This window comes from Montipora capricornis, chromosome 6 (genome assembly GCF_036669925.1).
Source record: "Montipora capricornis isolate CH-2021 chromosome 6, ASM3666992v2, whole genome shotgun sequence".
Lineage (NCBI taxonomy): Eukaryota > Metazoa > Cnidaria > Anthozoa > Scleractinia > Acroporidae > Montipora > Montipora capricornis.
The window spans coordinates 23,796,760-23,819,563 of NC_090888.1; the positions used below are offsets into that span (position 1 = coordinate 23,796,760).

Below are 22,804 nucleotides of genomic sequence, written 5' to 3' on the forward strand. Positions count from 1 at the left end.
ACTTATTTTCACCATGGACATTACATCTCTATACACAGTCATTCCTAATAGCGAAGGTCTTCAAGCACTTAAACACTTTTTCGATCAACGCACTGTCAAAGAACCTAGCTCGGAAACGCTCCTCCGCCTTGCCGAACTAGTTTAAACGCTTAACTGTTTTTCATTCGCCGGCAACTATTACAAACAAATTAATGGTGTAGCGATGGGCACAAGAATGGCACCTAGCTATGCCAATCTTTTTGTAGGATATGTTGAACACCAATTTTTTAATCAGTACAACGGCCCCAAACCTGAACTCTACGGCCGCTACATCGACGACTGCATCGGCGCTATCTCATCCAGCAGAGAAGAACTCGATCAATTTATAACCTCCGTCAACTCTTTTCATCCGGCTCTTAAATATACCTGGAAAATTTCGGAAACTGCATTGGCTTTCCTAGATATCAAAGTTTCTATTAGAGGCACCGTGCTATGTACTAGTGTGCACTACAAACCTACTGATTCACACAGTTATTTGTTGTATTCATCGTCACATCCATCACATGTCAAGAACTCCATTCCTTATTCTCAGTTTCTTAGACTTCGACGTCTATGTAGTGATGACTCCGATTTTTCCAGCAAATCAGAGGAGATATGCCAGTTCTTCGAAAAACGTGGCTATCCTGTCTCTGTGGTCAAAGCGGGCCATCATCGCGCCCAACAATTTGATCGACAGTCATCACTACAAACGTCACAAAAAGATAAGAATGACAGAATTCCATTCACCCTCACTTTCCATTCTCATAATCACGCAGTCAAAAGCATCATTCTTAGTAATTTTAAATTACTCCAAAATGATCCCGAGACTGGTAGAATCTTTTCGCAACCTCCACTTATTTCATTCAAACGCGACAAAAACGTAGGCAACTTTTTAGCTAGAAGCGCGCTCAAAACTAACGAGCAACCCGGCACTTTCAAATGCGCGCGCTCACGATGCAAAACTTGTCTTTTCATTGTTAACACTAGCAAGATATCGGGACCTAAGCGATCTGTTAAGATCACCGATCGTTTCACATGTACCTCCGCAAATGTCATGTATTGCATAACCTGTACGTTATGCAATATTTTATACATCGGTGAGACAGGTAGACGACTAGGTGACCGATTCCGCGAACACCTTCACGATGTTGAGAAGAATGACAGGGATGCATCTAGGCCAGTCGCTTGCCATTTTAATCTGCCTAACCACTCCAAAAAACACATGGCTATCTGCGGCCTTTCCCTACATCTAGGTACTACGGAAAGCCGCAAGAATCTGGAACAAAAATTCATCTTTCAAATCGGCACCCTTAATCCTCACGGTATTAACGAACGCTTTTCATTTAACTAATATATTCCTATTTTTCACGTTGCCATGTTACCACCAATAGCGTAGCTCCTACTCTACTATAAAAACTACACGTAACCCATAATCCCTCGATTCGCTCTGACGAAGGGCTAACGCTCGAAACGTCAGCTTTTAGAATCTCTGTACGGTGGCCAATTTACATTATCAACTCCGTTGATAAAACCAAATTTTTGTATACTACTTCCCCACCGACGCAGCATCACAGTTTCTTTAGAAACTACCCCTTCATTCATTTATACTTTTATTCCTTTGTTAAAATATATTAGCGGTTATATCGTGAAAAATAAGGGCGTTTACCGATAGTCAGAACTATAGCAGGTCAGAACATACCATACCATATAATTTGTGAAGAGAATTCCTCTATCAATCAGAACTGTCCAGCTAAATATGTGTCTTTCCACATAGTATGCATGGCAAAGATGGGTTTTTAGGGACAACTCGCGAAAGAAGCCAGTTGCATTTTCCATCTCCCCGGTCAGGCTCCGGCTGACAAGTTAAAAATTTTGGTATGTGCGCTAAAATTTGAATTTCAACAGAAGTCAAGTAAATGTCGTTTAATTTCCATGGGTTATTGCAGGTCACTGTGGTTGCCTCCTAGGATGTATATTGATTTGCCCCCGTGCATGGACCCTTTCGGCATTGAAGGATGCTAGTAAGTATTCAGTGTAATAATTTATGTAGATTACAACAACCGGTAGACCCAAACATCGGTTCCACGGAAGATACTTCAAAGCAAATCAGCAGAAGACAAAGAAAAGCAAAACAACAAAAATAAATTACAAGAAGAATATACCAAAGTGTGTCAACATATTACATATTACTTTTGACTTGATAGATCTTTCTCTTTTATGCAGTTATATAAACAATGTTCTCGCGGAGGAGGCGGTAACATTCCTTATTATGGAGCTGGAGGGGTGTGACTACAGGACAGCTACAGGCCTCGCCCTAGGACTGGCTCGAACACCCATAGATACTCTGTACCACGATGGGTGGCAAGAGCTTCTCAATAAAAAGAAAGCGCGTCCATCAATGACAGACGTAGGGGCAAGAAAGACATACGACGTCAGGGTCCGGGGATTTCTAAACCGATCACCAGAGGTCATTTCGTTTGGTGACGTCCCTTGGCCTTGTGATGGCGATGCGGACGACATGCTGGCCGTTATGCTGACAGGGGAAGAAACCACCTCCTCCAGAATAAAGCGAATTAAAGAGCTAGCTCTTTTTTGGCATCCCGACAAGTTTCTTTCCCGGTATTCCCAGAACTTAAATGAAGAAGACCGGGAACGCATAGTAGAGGGAGTCCTCGACATCTCCAAAGAAATCTCAAGGTGTTTAGAAAGGGAGAGGGAAAAAGAATGTAACAAAAAGCAAGAGGACTAGTTTTTGTAATAGAATTGAAAATAAAGTATAATACTGAATATGCAGTGGAAATAAAGGAAGGATTGTCAGAATAGTATTTCCAATTAAAACGCTCAGCCCGACAACTCTTTTGAAAAAGAAGTTGCCATTATTACAACTGAAGAAATTCGAATAAAGTACCTGTTTTTAAAAGTATTGTCAATCTTGAGCTTAACTTAGACATGAAAGAAGTTTGAACATTTTGTCTACTTTTAGTATTTGTAAGCTTGCCTTACTTAGTATTTTTTGAATAAGTTCTACTTATTATGTTTGCGACCCTTTGTATTCCACTTTTTTTTTTAAGCCTTAATTTGGCTGCCCCTTTCTTAACCAACTCAAATAAAGTATGTATCACTTGTAACTACATTGCGTTGTTTTCCTTGACTCAGAACATTTTCCTTCACTTTTCTGCAAATTGTACAATTTTAAAATCCTTACTCTGACTAGTATCCTAAGTGCTTTTTGCTTTCTAAACAAGATCTCTTACGATCTTTGTGATCGGGTAGCCAGTAAATACTTTAGTTCAAAACACTGGATAACCAACTGTATTGACTGTAAGAAAGATAATTTTTAACATATATCTTCTTTTATTGCTCTTAGAAAAGCAGATCTTCCCTGACATATATATATGAAATGAAATGTGAGTGGATGATGATCGAAGCAATTGGGAACTCCGAAAAATCCGTGTCCCAGATTGGATTTGAACCCAAGACCCGCCGTAATACATTGTAGTCGGATGCTTTCTCACATTCGCTCCCTGAAAAGTCCAAAGCTATTCACTGCAGTGAACGATTTTTTCGAGCTCGTCCCTACCAAGGTTCTCGACTGTTTACAAAATTTTGACTCAGCGTGGTAGTGACAGAGTACTATTAAAAACGGTTTTAAAAATCTCTGAACGAGTGCTCCTTTTTTCATAGTGTCTCGTGCTAACAGCTAGGTAATCATTCAAACGAGCGCCATCTATTTAGGACTACAGTCTTGTACTATATTTTTAATTAGCAAGTTTTATCTACGACAACAACATTGACCGAAAAGTAAACATTTCCGATTTCCGTATGCAGGGCGTCCAAGGCGACAGAAATAGTACAAAAAATCGTTTTTTTAAACGTGTGGATTTCTTTCAGTCATGCTTTAGTCTTGTGCGTATTGTTCATAAGCGTATTGTTCATAATAGCGATACCATTCACAACCCAAAGGTCACGACAACAAAGTGCTCATGGTTCTCAAAGCTGAACCGATCACATGCGTGTTGTATAATGGCATAATTTATCCGTCTGTACCCTTTTCGGCATGATACCCTTTTCGGCATTTTACAGGCCACTTATTTCTTCTTAAGAAACTACTACCATCACATCAGTGTTACTTTTCAACCGAAGAACTGGCAAACTCATGATTGACAAGCATTGGAGGTTGTAAAGAAGGGAAAAGATAATCAAAGCCACAAATCTCTACTAGATCCAGAGAAAGTTGCACTTTACAAAGGTAAGCGAAGTAATTTTAATATGATTCTTAGGAGAATGAGTGCGACTATATGTCCTCCAAATCTTTCATTCATCGAGCGCGGCCCCATTAAGTAAAGTCTGATGATCGGAGTTGCAGATCTACAATGAGTTGTACAAAGATCAAGATATCCAAACTATCTTAGATCACAATTGTGTATTTACATCCTCGCGAAAAATGTTCTCGGTTCCTATTTTAATTTTCCGTTCGTAAAAAAACCGTTCAAAAAAACCTGCTTGGAAGATACGCATGAACATAACCTTTGATTGAACTAGAATGAAGGGGAATGAAAGCTAACAAGGAAAATCCATAACCTGACTGTTTTGGTGTGAGAGTTGACCAAAAACATATCGGCAGTACCATTGTAGCACCTTACGAAACAGATTTATCCACTGCGCAATACCGTGACAGTATTACTGAAGAGGGCTTTTTAAAGGATCTTTAGTTGGTTCCAATTGATGGAGGCATTAAATCTATTTCTTAAAACAGTGGAAAAGGAAGCAACACATTAAACTGATGATGGCATGAGTCATGCCGAAACATGTCTTTAAAAAGTTGTATCGTGAGCTTGAAATTTCTGTTAATATGTGTAACAATGACGCTTGATATCCCATACCATGGTAAAGCCGACTACTGTTGAGAAATTCATGCAGTTTCCTATTACTCAGAGATTGTAGTCCAGAAACTTGTAACGTGCAATACAAAGACAATGATCGACAGTTCGTTAGATGATGTATATTCCTGTGGCTTTTTTATATCTTGCTTACCCAATTGGAGGTTCCTTTAGCTTGCTTTTAATGTCTTAAATATTGAGCAACATGTCAAGTTTTACATTGTCTCCTTCCGTAAAAGGTGAGTAAAGGATTTAACATATACAAGTCTGTGCAGTTGTGGATTCACGGCCATCTGAACGATGTGTGAGAGGACTCAGAGTGCTTCACAATTCAAGAAGCTTCCAGGGCGCTTTCCGCTACATGTTGAATTTGCATATTTTGTTCACACTAAAGCAACAACAGAAGAGAAGTACTCTTGGTAAGGAGTGAAGACCAAGTCACGACATTTTCGGCCAAAACAGCTCTGACACTTAGCTGCAATTTAAGTCATCCAAAGGTAAGTGATACTTGTCCAACTTTTAAAGCTTTACAGATAGGTTTATGTTCTGCAATCAAGCCATATCAACTTGCCTGTAAAATTACCATTGTGCTCTGCGCAATCTAGTCTGGGCCTCTGGAAAGGTGAGGGAAGCCGAGAGCTTGGCCGAGAACGTGCATGCATCCCTTTGGGGTCACGCCATAAAAAATAAGAATTTCCGCTTGACCGTGTAGTCGAGATACCCAAATGTGATGACAGACATTTAACACACTGAAAAGGAGCGTGCGTGTTTTTTTCACTATCGCGAATGACAGGTTTTACATTAAGCCGATATTATTTCAACAAAAGAAACAACCTAACATGAGCCCAGCAACGAGCCTTAATTTTTTCACGTTTTTTTGGTTTTCCAAATTGATACGAGTACAAGCAGCATAACATAGGCCTAACAAAAACATTACAAGAGCCTGAAAAGAACCTTTTTTAACGCTCACTCGACGTTTATGTAAGGCTCGTGTCATGCTTAATTGTAACGCTGATAGTAAGTGTCGTGTGAGGCTTCTGTTAGCCTTTAAATTCAGGCCTAATTAAGGCGCCTGTCAGGCCTAAAGTTCCCGTATTTCGGGGAAACCCCCTAATTAATATTCCATCGCATTAAATGTTCTTGTTGATTTCATTCGGAAAGTGAAAGTTCTGCGGAATGGTGATTTACTGTAACATGCTGTGGAACATTTTAGGCATTAGGGCTAGTGTATGAATCGTAAGAACACCGCTTGCATTGGCACAGGTATGTGTAAAGTACCTCTTTCGTCGTTGTCACACCGTCCTCGTCCCTCGTTGTGTCCCATAACTCGACCTATTATAATTAACGTCGCAAGTTTACGACACAAGTTATTAAACTATAAATATCGAGAAAATTAAACTCGGAGGCAGGTTTGAAACGCTTTAAACCTAGAAAATACACGTTAGAAATCAAGAGTTTCTATTAATGTTTATTGATTTCTGGCGGTCGTCTGTAAACAGTTATATTTCCTGATGCGCTGAGCAAGGAATTTGAAATTAAAAGTGCCTGACTGATCAGCTGTAGAGAGAGAAAAAAGACTTGAAGATTAGCGGTGACAAGGGACTAAATACTGCCCGTCGATGGGATAGGATGGAGGCACTTTAGAACTAGGATCTTAAAGTCCCTAGTCAGTTGCCTTGACACGACATGACTTCTCTTTTGTAAGTAATGTAATAGCATAATTAGTCAGGTCACTGCTGGGATATAAATCGATTGTTCGAGATGGAACAATTGATGTTGCTATTATAAATTTTGTTACTATGAAATGAGACTCCCCATTTTGAGGCAAATAATCACACAATTTCAACACGGGTTGATAGATTGCATTTGGGACTGAAGTGCGTGTCTATGACCCGGCACGACTCGGCCGCAACGTCAAGCGATTCTTGGCCTCTTCGCCTGAAAGGCAAAACCTTAGTTACAGTCAATTTCACTTTACTTTACTGCGCCACGTTGCGAAGTTCGTTGGGAAATTGGATACTAGCTGACTAAGTAGCCAATTACACAGCGAATTAGACAACCAAATTGCGAACTTTAAAATGAATTTCCCAACTTCTATCAGATCCAGCTTGGCAACTTCATCTAATTTGCCTTGTAAGGTTCGTGACATCGGAAACAAGTGGTTTGAGGATTGACAATATCTTAAAATCCAAAAATTAAACGAGACTTACCTGGAAGTTGAAGTTTGATTGTAATTCTACCGAGCCGTGGAGTCAGAAGGGCATTACGTGTGATTGCGCGACCTACCAGCTCAGCTCAATAATTAAAACTTGTCGTATGGTCACACCACCAATAATAGGGCGGGACAATGTGCACAGTTCATTGCATGCACAACCACTAGGGTGGGCACGTAATCCCCTTCTGACTCCCCGGCTCGGTAGAATTACAATCAAACTTCAACTTCCAGGTAAGTCTCGTTTAATTTTTTAAGTCTACGTCACCGTTACGTCATTCAGGGATCACGTGAGATCTTAAAGCAGAGTGGCCAGACGACAGAGAATAGACCCTATGCAAAAATGGCTCCCTTTAAATTATTCTTTTGTTCATATTCAAAATAGCCCAAATTCTAAAGAATTTGTTATCCCGAACAAGGTTAGTTGGGCTATTTTGAATATGAACAAAAGAATAATTTAAAGCTAGCCATTTTTGCATAGGGTCTATGTCCAACAGCCCACTATCGTACAAACGTTGTAAAGAGTATTTAATGACAACATACCATAAATGCTGTAGGCTTTTTTCCTACCGAGCATGCACACTCTTAATTCAGCTCAGTCAAGTTTAAGTAAGCTTGAGCCATAGTCACACCCGTGAGTATCAACAATCGGTTTGTTATAATACTTGCTAAAAGTGGAAGCACGTGACCAAACACCAGCTGGTAAAATCTTGTCTAAAGGAACCCCTTTAGAATTGGCTGCATTTACTGAAGCTGACCTAGTACTATATGCACTAAAGACATTGGTGTCAATACCGGAATTGCTCAACACCTGTTTGATCCATCTTCTAATGGTGTCTCTTGAAACCGCTTGATATGGTTTGTTAAAACTTATTAGCAGCTTCGTTTCATCTCTCCGTAGGGGTTTCGTTTTGGAGATAGGTATAAATACATGGCCGTCTATCAGGAGCATAAGCCTAAATTTCAAATCTTGTAAATGCCTTCCTGGCTTAGTGTGTTTAACTTTACTTGAAACTACGTAAACTGGGACTTGGACATAATCATATCTTTCAAATCCAATAATTGGATTGTTTGGATCCTTCGACCGGATAACAACATCAACATCATTGTGACCTTATAGGTCAAGTCCTTGAGAGACAATTTTGCAACAGGACTCAGAGTTTTTAAATAAGATAACACAACGTTTACATCCCAGATTTCAGTATACTTAGGGAATGTGGGTCTTGACTGGAAAACGCCTTTCATAAACCTTGTGACTAGAGGGTGAGTCCCCACAGAAATGTTTCCAGGCAAAACAATAAAGGTAGACAATGCTTTTCTAGCAGTATTAAGAGCACTATAGCCACAGCTAGCCTCGAACAGTTCAGTTAGAAAATGTAACACTTCCTCTACAGGTGGTTAAAACATATCAACTTTCCGTCCACTGCAGAACCTTTGCCACTTTTTTAAATATCCAGCATATTGTTTTTGGGTGGAGTCTCGCCAGGATGCCATGACGATTTGAAGGGTTTGCTCTCGAAGACCTTTTTCACAGAGGGATTCCCGGACAAGTGACAGGCCAGAAGTACTAACTTTGAATGTAGGGGATGAATGTGCTCTGGGTTGTATGGCAATTTCAGCAGATGTTTTCCCTTTGGCAGCATCAGTGGTTCGCGAACTAGTTTGGATACCAAGGTTGTGTTGGCCAATTCGGGGCCACAAGTATTCCCTCCGCTCGATCGTCCTCTATTTTTTGTACAACTCTTCCTAATAAACTGAAAGGAGGAAACGCAAAAAACGTGCCAGAACGCCAGTCTAGGGTAAAAGCGTCAACAGCTTTTGCTCCAGGGTCTGGTTGCCAAGCAACATATCTGGGCAGCTGATAATTCAATCGGGAAGCGAAAAGGTCTATTTTGGGTCTGTAGAAATATGCTGTGATTGATGCAAAAATAGTTTCATCTAGCTTCCATTCAGTTTGGTCACAAAATAAACGTGATGCTTTGTCTGCTGCTACATTGCTAGAGCCTGGCAAGTGAGCAGCACTAAGCCATAAATTTCTGTCAATGCACCAAAACCACATTTCCCTTGCTAGGGAGTTGCATATGGCAGAATGGCTTCCACCCATGCTATTAATGTACGTAGCTACAGTAGTGTTATCAATCATAACACGCACATGTTGATCCCTCAGGTCCTGACAGAATGTTTGTAATGCAAAAAATGCAGCTTTCGTTTCAAGGGCATTAATGCGTAGTTGCTGTTAATTGTGGGTCCATCTACCCCCGGTTGATTTTGTTTGATACACAGCACCCATGATTCACGAAGCGATGAGTACGACATCGGTTTTTCGAGTGAAATTTACTTTGGAAATTACCAGTTTGACAATGAATTTTTCTTGAACCGCATGAGTTTTAAAAGAAAACAAGCACACGCTCAGCGAGCGAATGGAAAAGAAAAAAGGCCATTTCAGAGTTAACTGTCAATAGCCAGCGAATAGGAATCACGCTTAAAAAAGGTCAAGGTCAAAACAGAGTTTTACTGATGTACTTTATTCCACTTTATCTCTGAAAACGAGATCATTCACATTTTGAGGTATTTCATTGAAACACGCAAGGTTGGCTTGGAACAAGAATCGGCAAAATACGGCAATGCAACCAAGAAAGTACGAACTTCAAACAAGATCCGCTCCAACACTTAAATAACGTTTAGAGACGTTTAGGTGCTTTAAACAAACTTCTGAAAACACAAGCTAATGAGATTTCCCCCTAATTTTACGAGAACTCGTTGCGATTACGTGTTTATGACATAAGGGCAAAATTTTCTTGTCACTGTCGAGGCACAACGAAAACCAGTTGGGCAAACGGATTAAAAAGCACTTGTTCGCACTTGTTCGCTCGCATTTTAGGGCAAAACAAACAAACAAATCAACTTTTTCTTTGTGTCAAAAAGAGTACAAATAATTGTTATTTAATTCCAGTTGACTATAAAAATTCGATTTTCATTCCTGAATTCCTGAACAAAGGAAGAACCGATTAAAGCACCTTCTAAAAATACGCATCCACTTTAAATATCGCATCCTTAAGTAAAAAAAACCGTTCAGTGTCCAAGGGAAAAATTTGTGGAGTAACTTCTTTCACTATGTATGAGCTATTAGTGGTATTCTGTTTTGTCGTTGTCGTTCTCTTTCGCTCTCCTTTCGTTTCTGTTCTAGTCATAGGTCCTCCAGGCATCATGTAACCTTATCAGAGCTTCTAAAGATATGCCAAAAATTGCAATACAGAAAAGAAAAGCAGCTCTAAGCAAATTAAAAATAAACACTCAGCTTTAGGTTTATATCCCTCCGATGCTTGACTTGAATAACTGCGTAGCGGCAGATATCATGATATGTCAAACTGTATTGAAACCAGCGAAAAATTAAGAAAGAAAACATCTTCCAAACCGTTTTCCACCTAAACACGGAAAGTCTTGACTGTGTAAGAACTATAGTTCATGTAGTATGGCCGTATAGCCGCGTCGAGCCTCAGAAAACGCGTGAAAAATGAAGCCTCGCTTAAGTTTAGGATTGAGCGGAGCGGTTAGGGTTCAGCGGTCAACTTCAAAAATACCGCTGACCTCGGTGAGCTCTGGGCTTGAGAACGCGATATGGTCACGTTATACTGGTCAGCAGATACCTTGTTTTGACGGGTGTCAATTGATCAAAACATAGATGTCCAATATCAAAGATGTATGCTAGCACGATACTGTTCACATTGGCATACATGGCGGGGTGGACGTACGTGCGTACGTACGTACGGACGGTCGATGACGTCATAGCTATAAAACCAAGATTTCTCGCCTCGATGGGTTACCATATTTTCTTAACAATGGTGCTCCGCGCGGGCGGAGTTCCGCCATAAAGATTTATTAATAGATATTTCACATATTTAGAGATTTAAATGTATTTGCCTTGACTTATTTTCAGAACGATGGAAGGCTTTTTCTGTCAGATAATGGAGGTACGTATGAATGACACATGGCCTGGTATTTAGAATCACGGAGGACTGATAACGAGACGTTACCAAATTTCTCTCTTTTTTTTGGTTCAATCGAGCTCTTTCTTGACAATTGTTCCATACTGTCCCAAATGGTTTATTCGCCTTAAACGGTAAATACACGTACACATATTTGGTTATCATTGCTTGCTAAATTAAGCCCAACAGAAAAACCTTACCGAGTGTAACGTAGTAATAAAATTCATATGTTAAGGTTTTGTTTTTGTTGTTTCTTTGAATGTAAACATACCCTCCAGGACACAAAAGTGTCAAAAGTCACAGAGGCTGGTATTTTGTGTGAATGTTTGTGAATGTGTTAAAAATTAAAATCCTTATCGGCTACTGCAGGAGCCCATGAGTAGGAGCCTCCATGTGCACTATATCCTTGAGTCAACCTTTGCCCGTATCTTTCTATTTTTAGAACCAACCCTTCAGCAGGAGACTGACATTTATATTAATTTACATCAATTCGGACAATTTGCGTACATTGTCGTTGCTATTTTTGTCTTCGTTAGACAATGAATTTATTCTGATTGGCTATTTTAAACAGCGCGTGCAGTGCCGAACAACTCGTGGCGTTCTAAAAATAGAAAGATACGGGCAAAGGTTGACTCATAGGGCTTGTATGGGGAAGGCAAGCTCCTACTGATGGGCTCCTGGCTACTGGCATTCCTCCTTTAATTGTTATTACATAAATGAGACCAACTTTACAAATCCAAGCTTAAAATTGACAGAGGTGACGGATCTGAATATTTATAATTAATAATGGCAATAGGGCTGAGTAGAGTCCAATACGGTCTGTAGGCATGCATACGAGTGATTAACAAGTATGATTACAGACTGAATTGGACAACACGATGTCCTGTTATCAATAGACCAATTTCGATATCTTAAAATTCAGGCCTAAACAAAAGACATCATCTCGAGGCTCTGGGGAATAAATTTAAGGATTTGTATGAGTTTATTCCCCAGAGCCTCGAGAGGATGCCTTTTGTTTTGGAGTGAATTTTAATATATCGAAAGTGGTCTATTAATCATAACCATTACAATTTCCCACAAAAGTAAACGTTTCATTTGAAAATGAACTTTTATTAGTCATCTCTAAATATCATAATTAAAAATGTGGAGAATACATGTAGCTTGCAAAATGGCTGTTCAGTTTTTTTCAAAACACTCACCGGAGACTAAACCTCCACAATTGTACAGCCAGTCTCTGAATTGGTTACTATAGCGATTATAATTGTGGTCGGTGGATTTAGTGGAGAGGACTTAAAATGCTTGGCTCATGTAACTGTCCGATTACAGCCAACTGTCCGATTGCACTGTCCAATTACAACTTTGCAGATTAATTAGAGCAAAATACAGCAGTTTATGTACCATTCACATTTAAGGAAATTGTAATTGTTATGATTAAGTCCTTAACCAATTGACTCTTAGGGGTTCCCCATTGACGAATAAAATAGTTTGGAGTTAGACAGAGTAAAATATTAAGTATGGCCGGTTTAGGGGTGAAAGGGTTAACTAACAGTAAATCATTGTCCGATAATGATAGGGAGTAACTGAAGCAGTGAGGACACTTGGAGAAGCTTTTGGTGAAACAGATGACGATCCTCCCGCTACGTCGACAGTTGATAGTGTCGAGTGTCTAGAATGCGATGACAACCAATTAAGAGGTTAGAACATAACATTTTATTCACTTAACACAAATTGGGATTTTTCCTCCAAAAAATTAAGCTAATTTTCGTCAACAACAAAACGAAATAATTATCTGAATCGCTGACACTTCCTAACAAAGATTGAATACAACGTATGTAGACTTTGCTTCAGAAAGTTACTTTGTTTTATGCGGCCACCCTGATCAAGTTTCCTGCGATCTTTTTTACGATACCAGTAGTCTTTGCAAGCTCTTCTATTACGAGAAATCTTTGCGCGTGTGACGTCATAATAGGGAGTTTACGAAAACCACGACGGCAACGGGAACATCGCGAAACAAAAGATTCAATTAGCAGAACAATGGCGGTGCGCGAACATCACTTTAATTTGCCGTCCTCTGCAAACAACATCGTGAGATGACCATGTTCTGCGTTGTCTGAAGAACTTGAACGACGACGGCTAATTTTTAAAATAATTCTCTATTTCAAATTTGTCACTGTGTTCCAGATGCGGTTTCGAGATAGTTTCAACAGTGAGAAACAAAGTAAACGACTTTAGAGTATCGCGAGCTTCGTAGGTAAACTGCAAGTTCATTTTTTAATCGACCTTATCCTCGGCGTCGCCGTCGTAGTTTCTTAAACTCCTTAATGAAAAATGTCCAGAAGAAGCAGTAAACAGGTTTTTGAACGCCCAAGAGTGATGCCATGAACAGGCAGACATGTCGACATTTTTTTCAATATTATGTAAAGTTAATTAAGTTTTTAAACGTAGTTGAAATTACAAAATCGCAAAAGATAAAACTTTTACAACTGTATAAAGCTATTGTTGTTACTTTTGGGCAAAATTTGTTCAATGATATATATATTTAGTGTGGGTTTTGTGCAATTTTCGAGATGCAGAGTTTAACTGAAGGTTACGTCCCTGGCATTTCGAAGACGGTATGAAATGGGTTTCAATATATTTGCTAAATTGATTTAGTCGTGTTCTGTAGGGATCAACCAAGTAAACCATAATCTCCTTTGACAGACATGACAGATTTTATTGAAGGTTCTCTATAGAAGACTTTCTAATTAATGATTTCGTTATTTTTTTGTTCAGTATGGCTGTTAACTGAAAGTCGTGTGGTATAAGGACCAGCCTTTATCGTTTGGCTGTCTTGGTTTGAGTTGTTCACGTTCTATTGGGAAGATCTTTTGACACGAAAAGGCCTAAAGAGCGTTTTTTGATCAACGTCAAAGTAAAGTAAAGTAAAGTAACCATATTTGATGTCGATAACTCGTAACAGTAATTCAACTAACAAACCAAACGTGTCTTGTCTCTCTACTTATCTCAGCCATAGCAGAGGATTACAACCACGAAGGTGACGCTAGATTGAACAAAAATGACTTTGGCAATGCCCTTGACTTCTATACAAAAGGGATTGAATTGAAGTGTAAAGATGACCAGCTAAATGCCACTATGTACACCAACAGGGCAAGGGTACACTTCTGCCTAGGTAAGACAAACATGTTAAGTGAATTATAGTTATCTACGAAATATTCTTCTTTCAAATCAAACCGATGTAATTTGATTGCTGAATCATAACCTTATTAGAGTGGTTTTCAATTGAGTGTCGTCAAAACCAAACCAAAGTAATAACTCTAGCCAATCACAAAGAACACAGACAATACAGTGAACCAATCAAAATTGGAAGTTATTACATGTAGCTGACGTGAAGAGCGGGAAAATGAATGCGAACGCGTTACAATTGGTTTTGGTTGCTGATTGGATGAAAAAGTGGGGCGAATTTTTAAGCCAATCGTGTGGCGTAGAAAGTGAAAAAACCATTTACTTTTCGACACTCAAATGAAAACCGCTTTATATGTTCACGATAATCATTACTATTTTAGTATAAGTTTACAAGAGCTTTTGCAACGTAGTATGTATTTATGTTCACAATAAAGCTAGTTGATGCATTATTATACTTAAAATTACTGGTACTTGAAATGAAATATCTCCTCTTTTCGTTATTTACAGGCTATTTCGATGAAGCTCTAAGTGATGTACGATCTGCAAGAGAATTCCAACCGCTTCATTTGGAAGCCATAGAATGGGGTATTGTAAAGAACCCTTTTATTTTCACTTTTTCTGATCAGCTTTCTGTAATAAGGCTTTCCTATGAGTACGACAAACTGCTCAGGTTTGGTGGTTTCCAAGTATTTAAAGTTCAATGGTCAATTCAATGCAGTGCGTCTGTAGAGAATTATGGTAGTTGTTTTCATCACCTTGGACTGGATATTTGTCAGTCTGATGAATACAACTGCCATGATTCCCTGCAGGTGCTTCTCAGACAGGGAATTGGCCATTGTCTACATCTACGGAAACCCCTCTTCTGATGGATTCTAACTGACTCCTTGATCCAACCCTTGCTATGGTGCAAATTAATTGTAAGTAAATATTACTGTCCTGCTCCAATTTAGTCCAAAGTAATGCATCCGGCGACACTTTGATAGCCAACAGAATGTATACAGTATATAGGCGTTTCTGTATGATGCAAATTTTACAATACAGTAGCAACTGTTGTCTTTCAATTAGGTGCAAGTAACTGCAACTGTTGTCTTTCAATTAGGTGCAAGTACCTGTATGGAGCAGGGTTTATACAAGGAGGTTATCAAGTGGTGCGACGAAGGATTAGCAATATCCTTTGACATTTTAATAAAATAACCCATTGGGTTCTGTAACTGATCTTGTTCGTTTCTGATTTTTATCACACTGTCAGAAGAACTTGAAGGAACAAATGTACTCCGTTTTCACATCTGACCCAGGGGAGAACCACCAACTTTATTCGACTTTGTTGTTCAAACCCTAGGGATTATTTCTTTTATAAATCTTTTCAACGTTTCAGTTTTAAGTCACAGTAATTTTGGTGATCTCAACTGAATGGTGGAAGTCACTCTAAACAAGCGGTCAATCGTTAATCGTCAATAATAGATCAATTAGCTGGATATAATCCCCTGAGAAACATTTTGTGCCAGTGAGACGTCGCGACGAGAACAGTCTTTTTAATTGCAAAACCTTGTTCAGTGTTTATTCGGCGAACTTATTCGAAAGATTATCCCCCTTACAAGGATAAAACTTAATTTAGTATAGTTAATAGTATAGATTCCTCAAGGAAAATTTAAAATTCAAATGATTTTTCCCAGTAAACGCAGGGCCTTAAATCAAATGCCTGTTTGAAATAAACACCAGGGGCCCGTTTCTCGAAAGCCCCGGAAACTTTTCGGGCCCGCAAAGCAGAGGTGTAAACTTCTTGTATGAAGAGAACCTCTGTTCATATTAAGAATGTGTGAATAAAAACAGCTCTGTAATCCCAAGGTTTGAGATTTTGCTACGGCTTTCCGGGACCTTCGGGAAACGACAAATTGCAACAAGTTGCTACAAATCGCCACTCGTAGTTTATTAGAACGGTAAATGGTAAAATATCGTAGCTTAACTGTGACAGATAGATAATAGAAGCAAAAAATTGCGAGATTTAAAGTCCACGTCGATGAAAATTCAAGCTCATCAAGACCTTGAAATTGATGATGATACTTTGTTGAGAGGTGAGTGAAGGAGAGTAAAGTAGTCCATTTTACATCAGAGTTCTTTACACAAGTCGTACAATCAAAGCCTTCACGCCTAGGCTGACCAACGGACGAAACTTATAAGTACAATCTTCTGACAAAAAGTTGACATCTTCACTTGGCTGTGCCGAAGATGACCTCCACTCAGGTTGTCCAAACGTCAGTCACCAACAACAGTTCCTTTAAGAACTACTCTCACCCGGGCGATTACACTAGACGAGCTGCTAATTTTTGATAATCTCAAGGAATTAATTAAGATCCTTTAGACTACCATTTGACAAAACGTTTCAATCTTATTTTTATTTAAGGAATAGCAGACGGGCACAACAAAGATGGAGACGAAGAATTGTGCGAAAACGAATTTGACAGCGCAATCGATTGCTACACTGAAGGAATTGAAGTCAAGTGCAAAGACGACCGTCTAAATGCCGTGTTATATACAAACAGGGCAACTGTTCATTCCTTAATGGGTAAGAATTTCAGTTTCCAGCTGATTCTGAGGTAGCCATTAACAGGTTATCGGCAACGACAGAACCGAAATCAACCAAAGAGATAAATCCGCCCGTCTATTGTGCCCGTTGTCCACAGTCTTAAGTCCTAGCATTGTTTTTGTTTCAAAGGTGTCGAGAAAATTCTCTTCTTTTGTTAGACGGTGGTAATTACCAGGCACTTGTGATCTGAATATTGTATAACCATAATCACTGACTCCTGAAGCCATGCGATTTCAAGAACAATTCGGAACTTTTAAACACTAATGCGCGCTATAAAAGGGCATAACCTCCTCCCCCTAATTTTGTATTCATTCCAAAACATCAAGATGGCGCGGGACGATGAAGAAAACAACAGCAAACGCTTAGTATTTGTTATAATCGTCGAAAGCAATGAAACTTAACCAGAGACGGTCTGAAAACATTATTTTATTTACTTTCTGTGAGTTTTTTGTTTGGATTACAATATATCCTCGCTTCGTATGAAAAATTCTCGTTTTTGCGGTCAAATTGAACCAAGCCAACCGGGATACTCTCGATTCATGCAATAAAATAATAATCTGTGAAGTACTACTTTTTGTTAGAGAAAGATATTTGAATTTTATGGCAAGTAAAGACAGCAAAGGCGCTTTGATTCACTTACAGCTTACCTTTCGTGTGTTCAAATTGCCCGCCATTTTGAATTTGACCCGCGCATGTCAACAGTGACTGACAAATGAGCCTTGGCATTCCCAGGGAAGACTTCCTAATGTAGCGCGCCTTCGTGTTAAAGATCAACTAATTTGATGCACAGTTTGTTCTTTAAAAAGCCTGAATTACAGCCTGTGGAGCTGTGTACAAGAAACAAGTATTTAAAGGGAGACTGATGTCGGAACAACTTTTGTAGAATCTACATGTATGCTACTATTTAAAAACATGTAGTAAGTACATGGCAATTGGGAATGCTGCAAAAAATAGGTAGCTCACACAGTAAGCAAGATGCTGACTTCCCATAGTCGGCGATAATGTGTCCTGTAAAAGGCAAACAACTACTGAAAACCAAAGGAAAGAACAGAAACAATTCCCGCTATCTGTCTAAACTAGAAAGAGCTTCGTAGAGTTGTAACTTAATGTTTAGATGCTAGTGTGACCCCCTCTTATCCTAAGTTCAATATAACACGTATTTCGCCATAGGTAATTACGATCATGCTTTAAGAGATGCAAAATGTGCAAGAAAGTTTCAACCAACTTTTGTGAACGCCATACTGACAGGTAAAGTTACCATTGATATTGTTACATATCTTGAAAAGCCATATCGATAGATTGACATGCAGTAAAATAAGATTATTTAACAATTATTCCATGAGCGCGCGTTGGATATGAGATGACAGATAGCCAACGAGGCGCGTAGCGCCGAGTTGGCTATAATCATCTCATATCCAACAAGCGCGAGTGGAATAACTGTTTTATTAAAAACGCCCCCAAAATATAGAAAACCAGACTACAATAAAAATAAAAAGGCCCAAAATATCACGCGTATGCTTGCCGTGTTTGTAGATCATGGTATAATGGCTCATAACCCATAATGCCTTAGCCAATCAAAACTCTCGAATTGCATTATCCAATGATCCACTTTTTAATAATTACATTTATTATTCATTCAAAATATTTCCCCGTTTCTGATTGGTTAAGACCACACGCATAATTCACCATAACCAGCTGCTGTTCACCAAATTTGGAAAGAAACTTCGTCATATTGAATCAATGGACGTCAAAAGTGCAACCCGCTGCAGATTATTGAACCGATGATGTCAAAATGACGTCAAAAGTGCAACCCGCTGCAAATTATTGAACCGTTGACCGAAAAAAGCTGGGGACGAGATTGTGTTTTTTTTGTTGAGCAGAAAAATGGCTGCGAGTAGGTTTAGAAGTCTGAGCGAGGGAAATATTTTGAATGAATAATAAAGCAATTATTGAATTCGGCTTTCGTAGAATATGAAGAATTCTGCAGATCTCGGAGGATGTTTTCCACCTCGGCCTTCGGCCTTGGTGGATAACACCCTCTTCGACCTGCAGAATTCTTCATATCCTACTCAGCTTCATTCAATAATTGCTAAGTATTACATAGGGAGCAGGGATGGCGCAGTGGTGAGAGTGCTCTTCTCTCACCAGTGTGGTCCGGGTTCCATTCCGGCCCGATGCCATATGTGGGTAGAGTTTTATCAGAATTAATACACAAACAGCAGTGACAAACATCAGATATAAACGCATCATTTGAAATTATGTTATACTTGACGTTTCGTATGCTTCTGCATACAACTTCACAAGTGACGGTTAATACAAAATTGGAGTTTAAATATACAGGATCACTAACTTATTAACTATTTTCTCTCCCTTATTTTACAGTCATTGTCGGATAGCCTTTTCGCTAAAATTTCAAAATGATCCCATTTTAAACTGCGACCAGTTGATGTAACATGGTCTGCAAGAGCCGACGCATGATGACCATTGATTAATGTTTTAAAATGCTCAGTTTTTCTGTCATCCAACCGTCTTTTAGTTTTTCGGGTATAAAAATCATTGCAGTCCCAACAGGCAGCTCTATATACAATCTTAGCCATTTGGCCACGGCTAAGTCTATCTTTGTATAGAAAGAAGGATTTAATGCAACGAATTCTTTGAAAAGTCACTCTAAGGTCAATGCACCCGAAGAATTTATTTATACACGACGTAATTCGTTTACTAATGATTTTGCTTTGTAGCCCTTAATAAAGTAAAATTAAGAAATTTTTATTTTTGGGAACTGTGATAGTTGGGGTGAATGGTTTGTTTTGTTGCTTTTGTAAGACATCATTCATGTTAATATATATATAGATTAAGTCAAGCCTAAAATACTTATGCTTTCTTCTATAGCAAAATTCATTGCCTAACTAGTGAATTCCAAATTTACGCTAAAAACCGCCTCGCATGAATCACGAGGCGATGAGTACGATATCGGTTTTTCGAGCGAAATTTTCTTTGGAATTCACCAGTTTGGCAATGAACATTTCTTGAAACTCATGAGTTTTAAAAGAAAACAAGCACACGCTCAGCGAGCGAATGGAAAAGGAAAAAAGCCATTTCAGAGTCAACTGTCAATAGCCAGCGAATAGGAATCACGCTAAAATTAGAAGCCATAAAAAAAACTTTGTCAGCTCAAGGTCAAAGAAGAGTTTTACTGAAGTACTTTATTCCCCTTTTATCTCTGAAAACGAGATCATTCACATTTTGATGCATTTCATTGAAACACGCCAGCTTGGCTTGGAACAAGAATCGGCAAAATACGGCAATGCAACCAAGAAAGGACGAACTTCAAAAAAGATCCGCTCCAACACTTAAATAATGTTCAGGTGCTTGAAACAAACTTCTGAAAACACAAGCTAGTGAGATTCCCCCTAGCTAATTTTACAAGAACTGATTGCGATTACGTGTTTATAACATAAGGACAAAATTTTCTTGTCACTGTCGAGGCACAACAAAAAACAAGTCGGGCAAACGGATTAAAAAAGCACTTGTTCGCTCCCATTAAATCTTAGAGCAAAACAAACAAACAAATCAACTTTTTCTTTATGTCCAAGAGAGTACAGATAATTGTTATTTAAATTCCAGTTGACAATGAAAATTCGATTTTCATTCCTGAACAAAGGAAGAACCGATTAAACCACCTTTTAAAAAATACGCATCCACTTAAAGTAACGCATCCGTTCAAATAACTAACGGTTTAGTGCCCAAGGAAAGAATTTGTGGAGTATCTTCTTCCACTAAGTATGAGCTCTTACTGGTATTCTATTTTGTCGTTGTCGTTCTCTTTCGCTCTCCTTTCGTTTCTGTTCTAGACATAGGTCCTCCAGGCATCATGTAACCTTATCAGAGCTTCTAAAGATATGCCAAAAATTGCAATACAGAGAAAAAAGCAGCTCTATGGAAATGAAAAATAAACACTCAGCTTTAATTTTATATCCCTCAAATGCTTGAATTGAATAACTGCGTAGCCACCAGTGTGGACCACAGATATCATGATATGTCAAACTGGATTAAAACCGGCGAAAAATGCAGAAAGAAAGCGTTAACTGTGTAAGAACTATAGTTGATGTAGTATGGCCGTGTAGCCGCGTCAAGCCACAGGAAGCGCGCGAAAAATGAAGCCTCGTTTATGTTTAGGTGAGTTAGCCTGGGTTGAGCCTGCAATTCAATCGAAAACCAGTACCTGGTTAGCAATCAACTTCAAAAAAGCAGCTGACCTCGTTGAGCTCTAAGCTTGAGCCCGCAATATGGTCACGTGATACTGGTCAGCGGATACCTTATTTTGACAGGTGTCAATTGATCAAAACATGGATGTCCAATATCAAAGATGTATGCTGTAAACTAGCATGCTACTGGTCACATTGGCAGACATGAAGGGGTGGACGTACGTACGTACGGGCGGTCGATGACGTCATGGCTATAAAACCAAGATTTCTCGCATCGATGGGTTACCATATTTTTTTAACAATGGCGCTCCGTGCGCGGAGCACCGCTTTAATTAACACCTCTGGGGTAACCGTTTTGTGACAGCAACTTCTGAAGTTCATCCAAAGACGATTGTAACAAACGAGTCGACGAGCAAATGCGGAAACAACGAAAAGTGAGAGTACGGATCAGATTTGCTTTGTATTTTCGAGGAGTGAACGAGTCCCATTTAAGGTAAAGACCAGTGAAAGTTTTCTTTCGATAAATTGAAGAGTGAAAGTAGGACGACAGATGTAATTAAGAACCCACTTCTCTTCGAAATGGCACAGGAAGAGCATACAATTTGTCAAGTCAAATTTTGTATTGTCTTATTAAGTGGAATATTTGTGAACAAGGAACTGACGTCAAAAGAGCACATTACCTCATTGTTATGTTTATACATCTTGGCCAAATCTAGCAGAGCTGAAGGAATCCTTGATAGTGGACTGATTTGTGGAGATGGGCTGAAGTATGCTAGCTTATGCTAACAAGATATGAAGACAGGTTGTAATTGTAAGTGTTCACAGAGGAAACAATCGGACGGAAAGGGCAACCTTCTTTATGAACCTTGGGAAGGCCGTAGAGGACTCCATGACTAGAAACTGTGACATGGTAATATCTTTTGAAAGTGTTATCATCGATGATTTTGTCTCTTTTTGGTTCGCGAAGATAGGAAACTAAATTGTCCTCCCTATACTTTGTAGGATTTCGTGCAAGTTTTTTCAATATAATTTCATCCGAAATAAACTGCTTCATTTTATTCAAAGAATCAAGCTTGTTGTTTTTGATAACAACTCCGTTTCCCTTGGGCTTTTCAGGGCCAATGAAACACAACGAAACGACGGAACAGAACAACAACAGCAACTGTTAAGAATCCCAACTGGCCGGAGGCAAACCAGTTGGCTATTTAAAAGTGTAGCTGGGAAGTTGAACCAGGGACTACCAGAATCACATTCAACTGGTCGTCAGAGCGGATCCTGAACCCGGGATCGCCAGGATCTCAAGGCAAGCACCCTAACCACTGCCTTCAAAGCTTCCCAGTCTTCTTTGATGAGAATTTGTTTCTGATTAGAAAACTCGTAGGTGTAAGGATATAACTGTGGGATATATGTTTGAGTTGACTTTTCAATCTATGTTCGTTTTCATTAGTTAAAGGAGGTCCAGATCTTTTGAGGTCACGGAAAAGTAGTTCAAACGAAAATTTGGCATCACTCATTCACGTCAACTTTTTTCGGAGGCAAACAAAAACGCAATCCTCTTGCTAATACCATTTTCTCGGTCTCTTTCAAAACACGATGCGGGTAATTAAAAATGATATCATCGTTGTTTAGGTTTAAACGAGCCTTCGCTCATATGTGATAAGCGGATAAATACGGTTACTTATACTTACTTACTTACTTACTTACTTACTTACTTACTTACTTACTTACTTAAGAAG

At 39.1% G+C, this 22,804-nt stretch overlaps 1 protein-coding gene and 1 long non-coding RNA gene across 4 annotated transcripts in view; one reads left to right on the forward strand and one right to left on the reverse strand.

Moving 5' to 3' along the window:
- Nucleotides 1-4,249: 4,249 nt before the first annotated feature.
- Nucleotides 4,250-5,607, reverse strand: LOC138050373 (uncharacterized). The gene is made up of 2 exons (XR_011132595.1): nt 5,470-5,607; nt 4,250-5,373 (listed from the first exon to the last, which is right to left on the reverse strand). It is a non-coding gene; the product is annotated as an uncharacterized lncRNA (long non-coding RNA).
- A 423-nt stretch (nt 5,608-6,030) lies between these two features.
- Nucleotides 6,031-22,804, forward strand: part of LOC138051829 (tetratricopeptide repeat protein 28-like) — a 28,304-nt gene continuing 11,530 nt past the window's right edge. For all 3 annotated transcript variants that reach the window (XR_011132922.1, XR_011132923.1, XM_068898110.1), the window contains exons 1-9: nt 6,031-6,161; nt 11,048-11,081; nt 12,670-12,790; nt 14,104-14,265; nt 14,787-14,864; nt 15,379-15,446; nt 16,252-16,351; nt 16,681-16,842; nt 18,034-18,111. Coding sequence is in view for 1 of the 3 variants with exons in the window: in XM_068898110.1 (XP_068754211.1) it covers nt 11,052-11,081; nt 12,670-12,790; nt 14,104-14,265; nt 14,787-14,864; nt 15,379-15,446; nt 16,252-16,351; nt 16,681-16,842; nt 18,034-18,111 (799 nt within the window). In the remaining 2 variants the exon portion in view is untranslated. The remainder of the gene's footprint in view (nt 6,162-11,047; nt 11,082-12,669; nt 12,791-14,103; nt 14,266-14,786; nt 14,865-15,378; nt 15,447-16,251; nt 16,352-16,680; nt 16,843-18,033; nt 18,112-22,804) is intronic.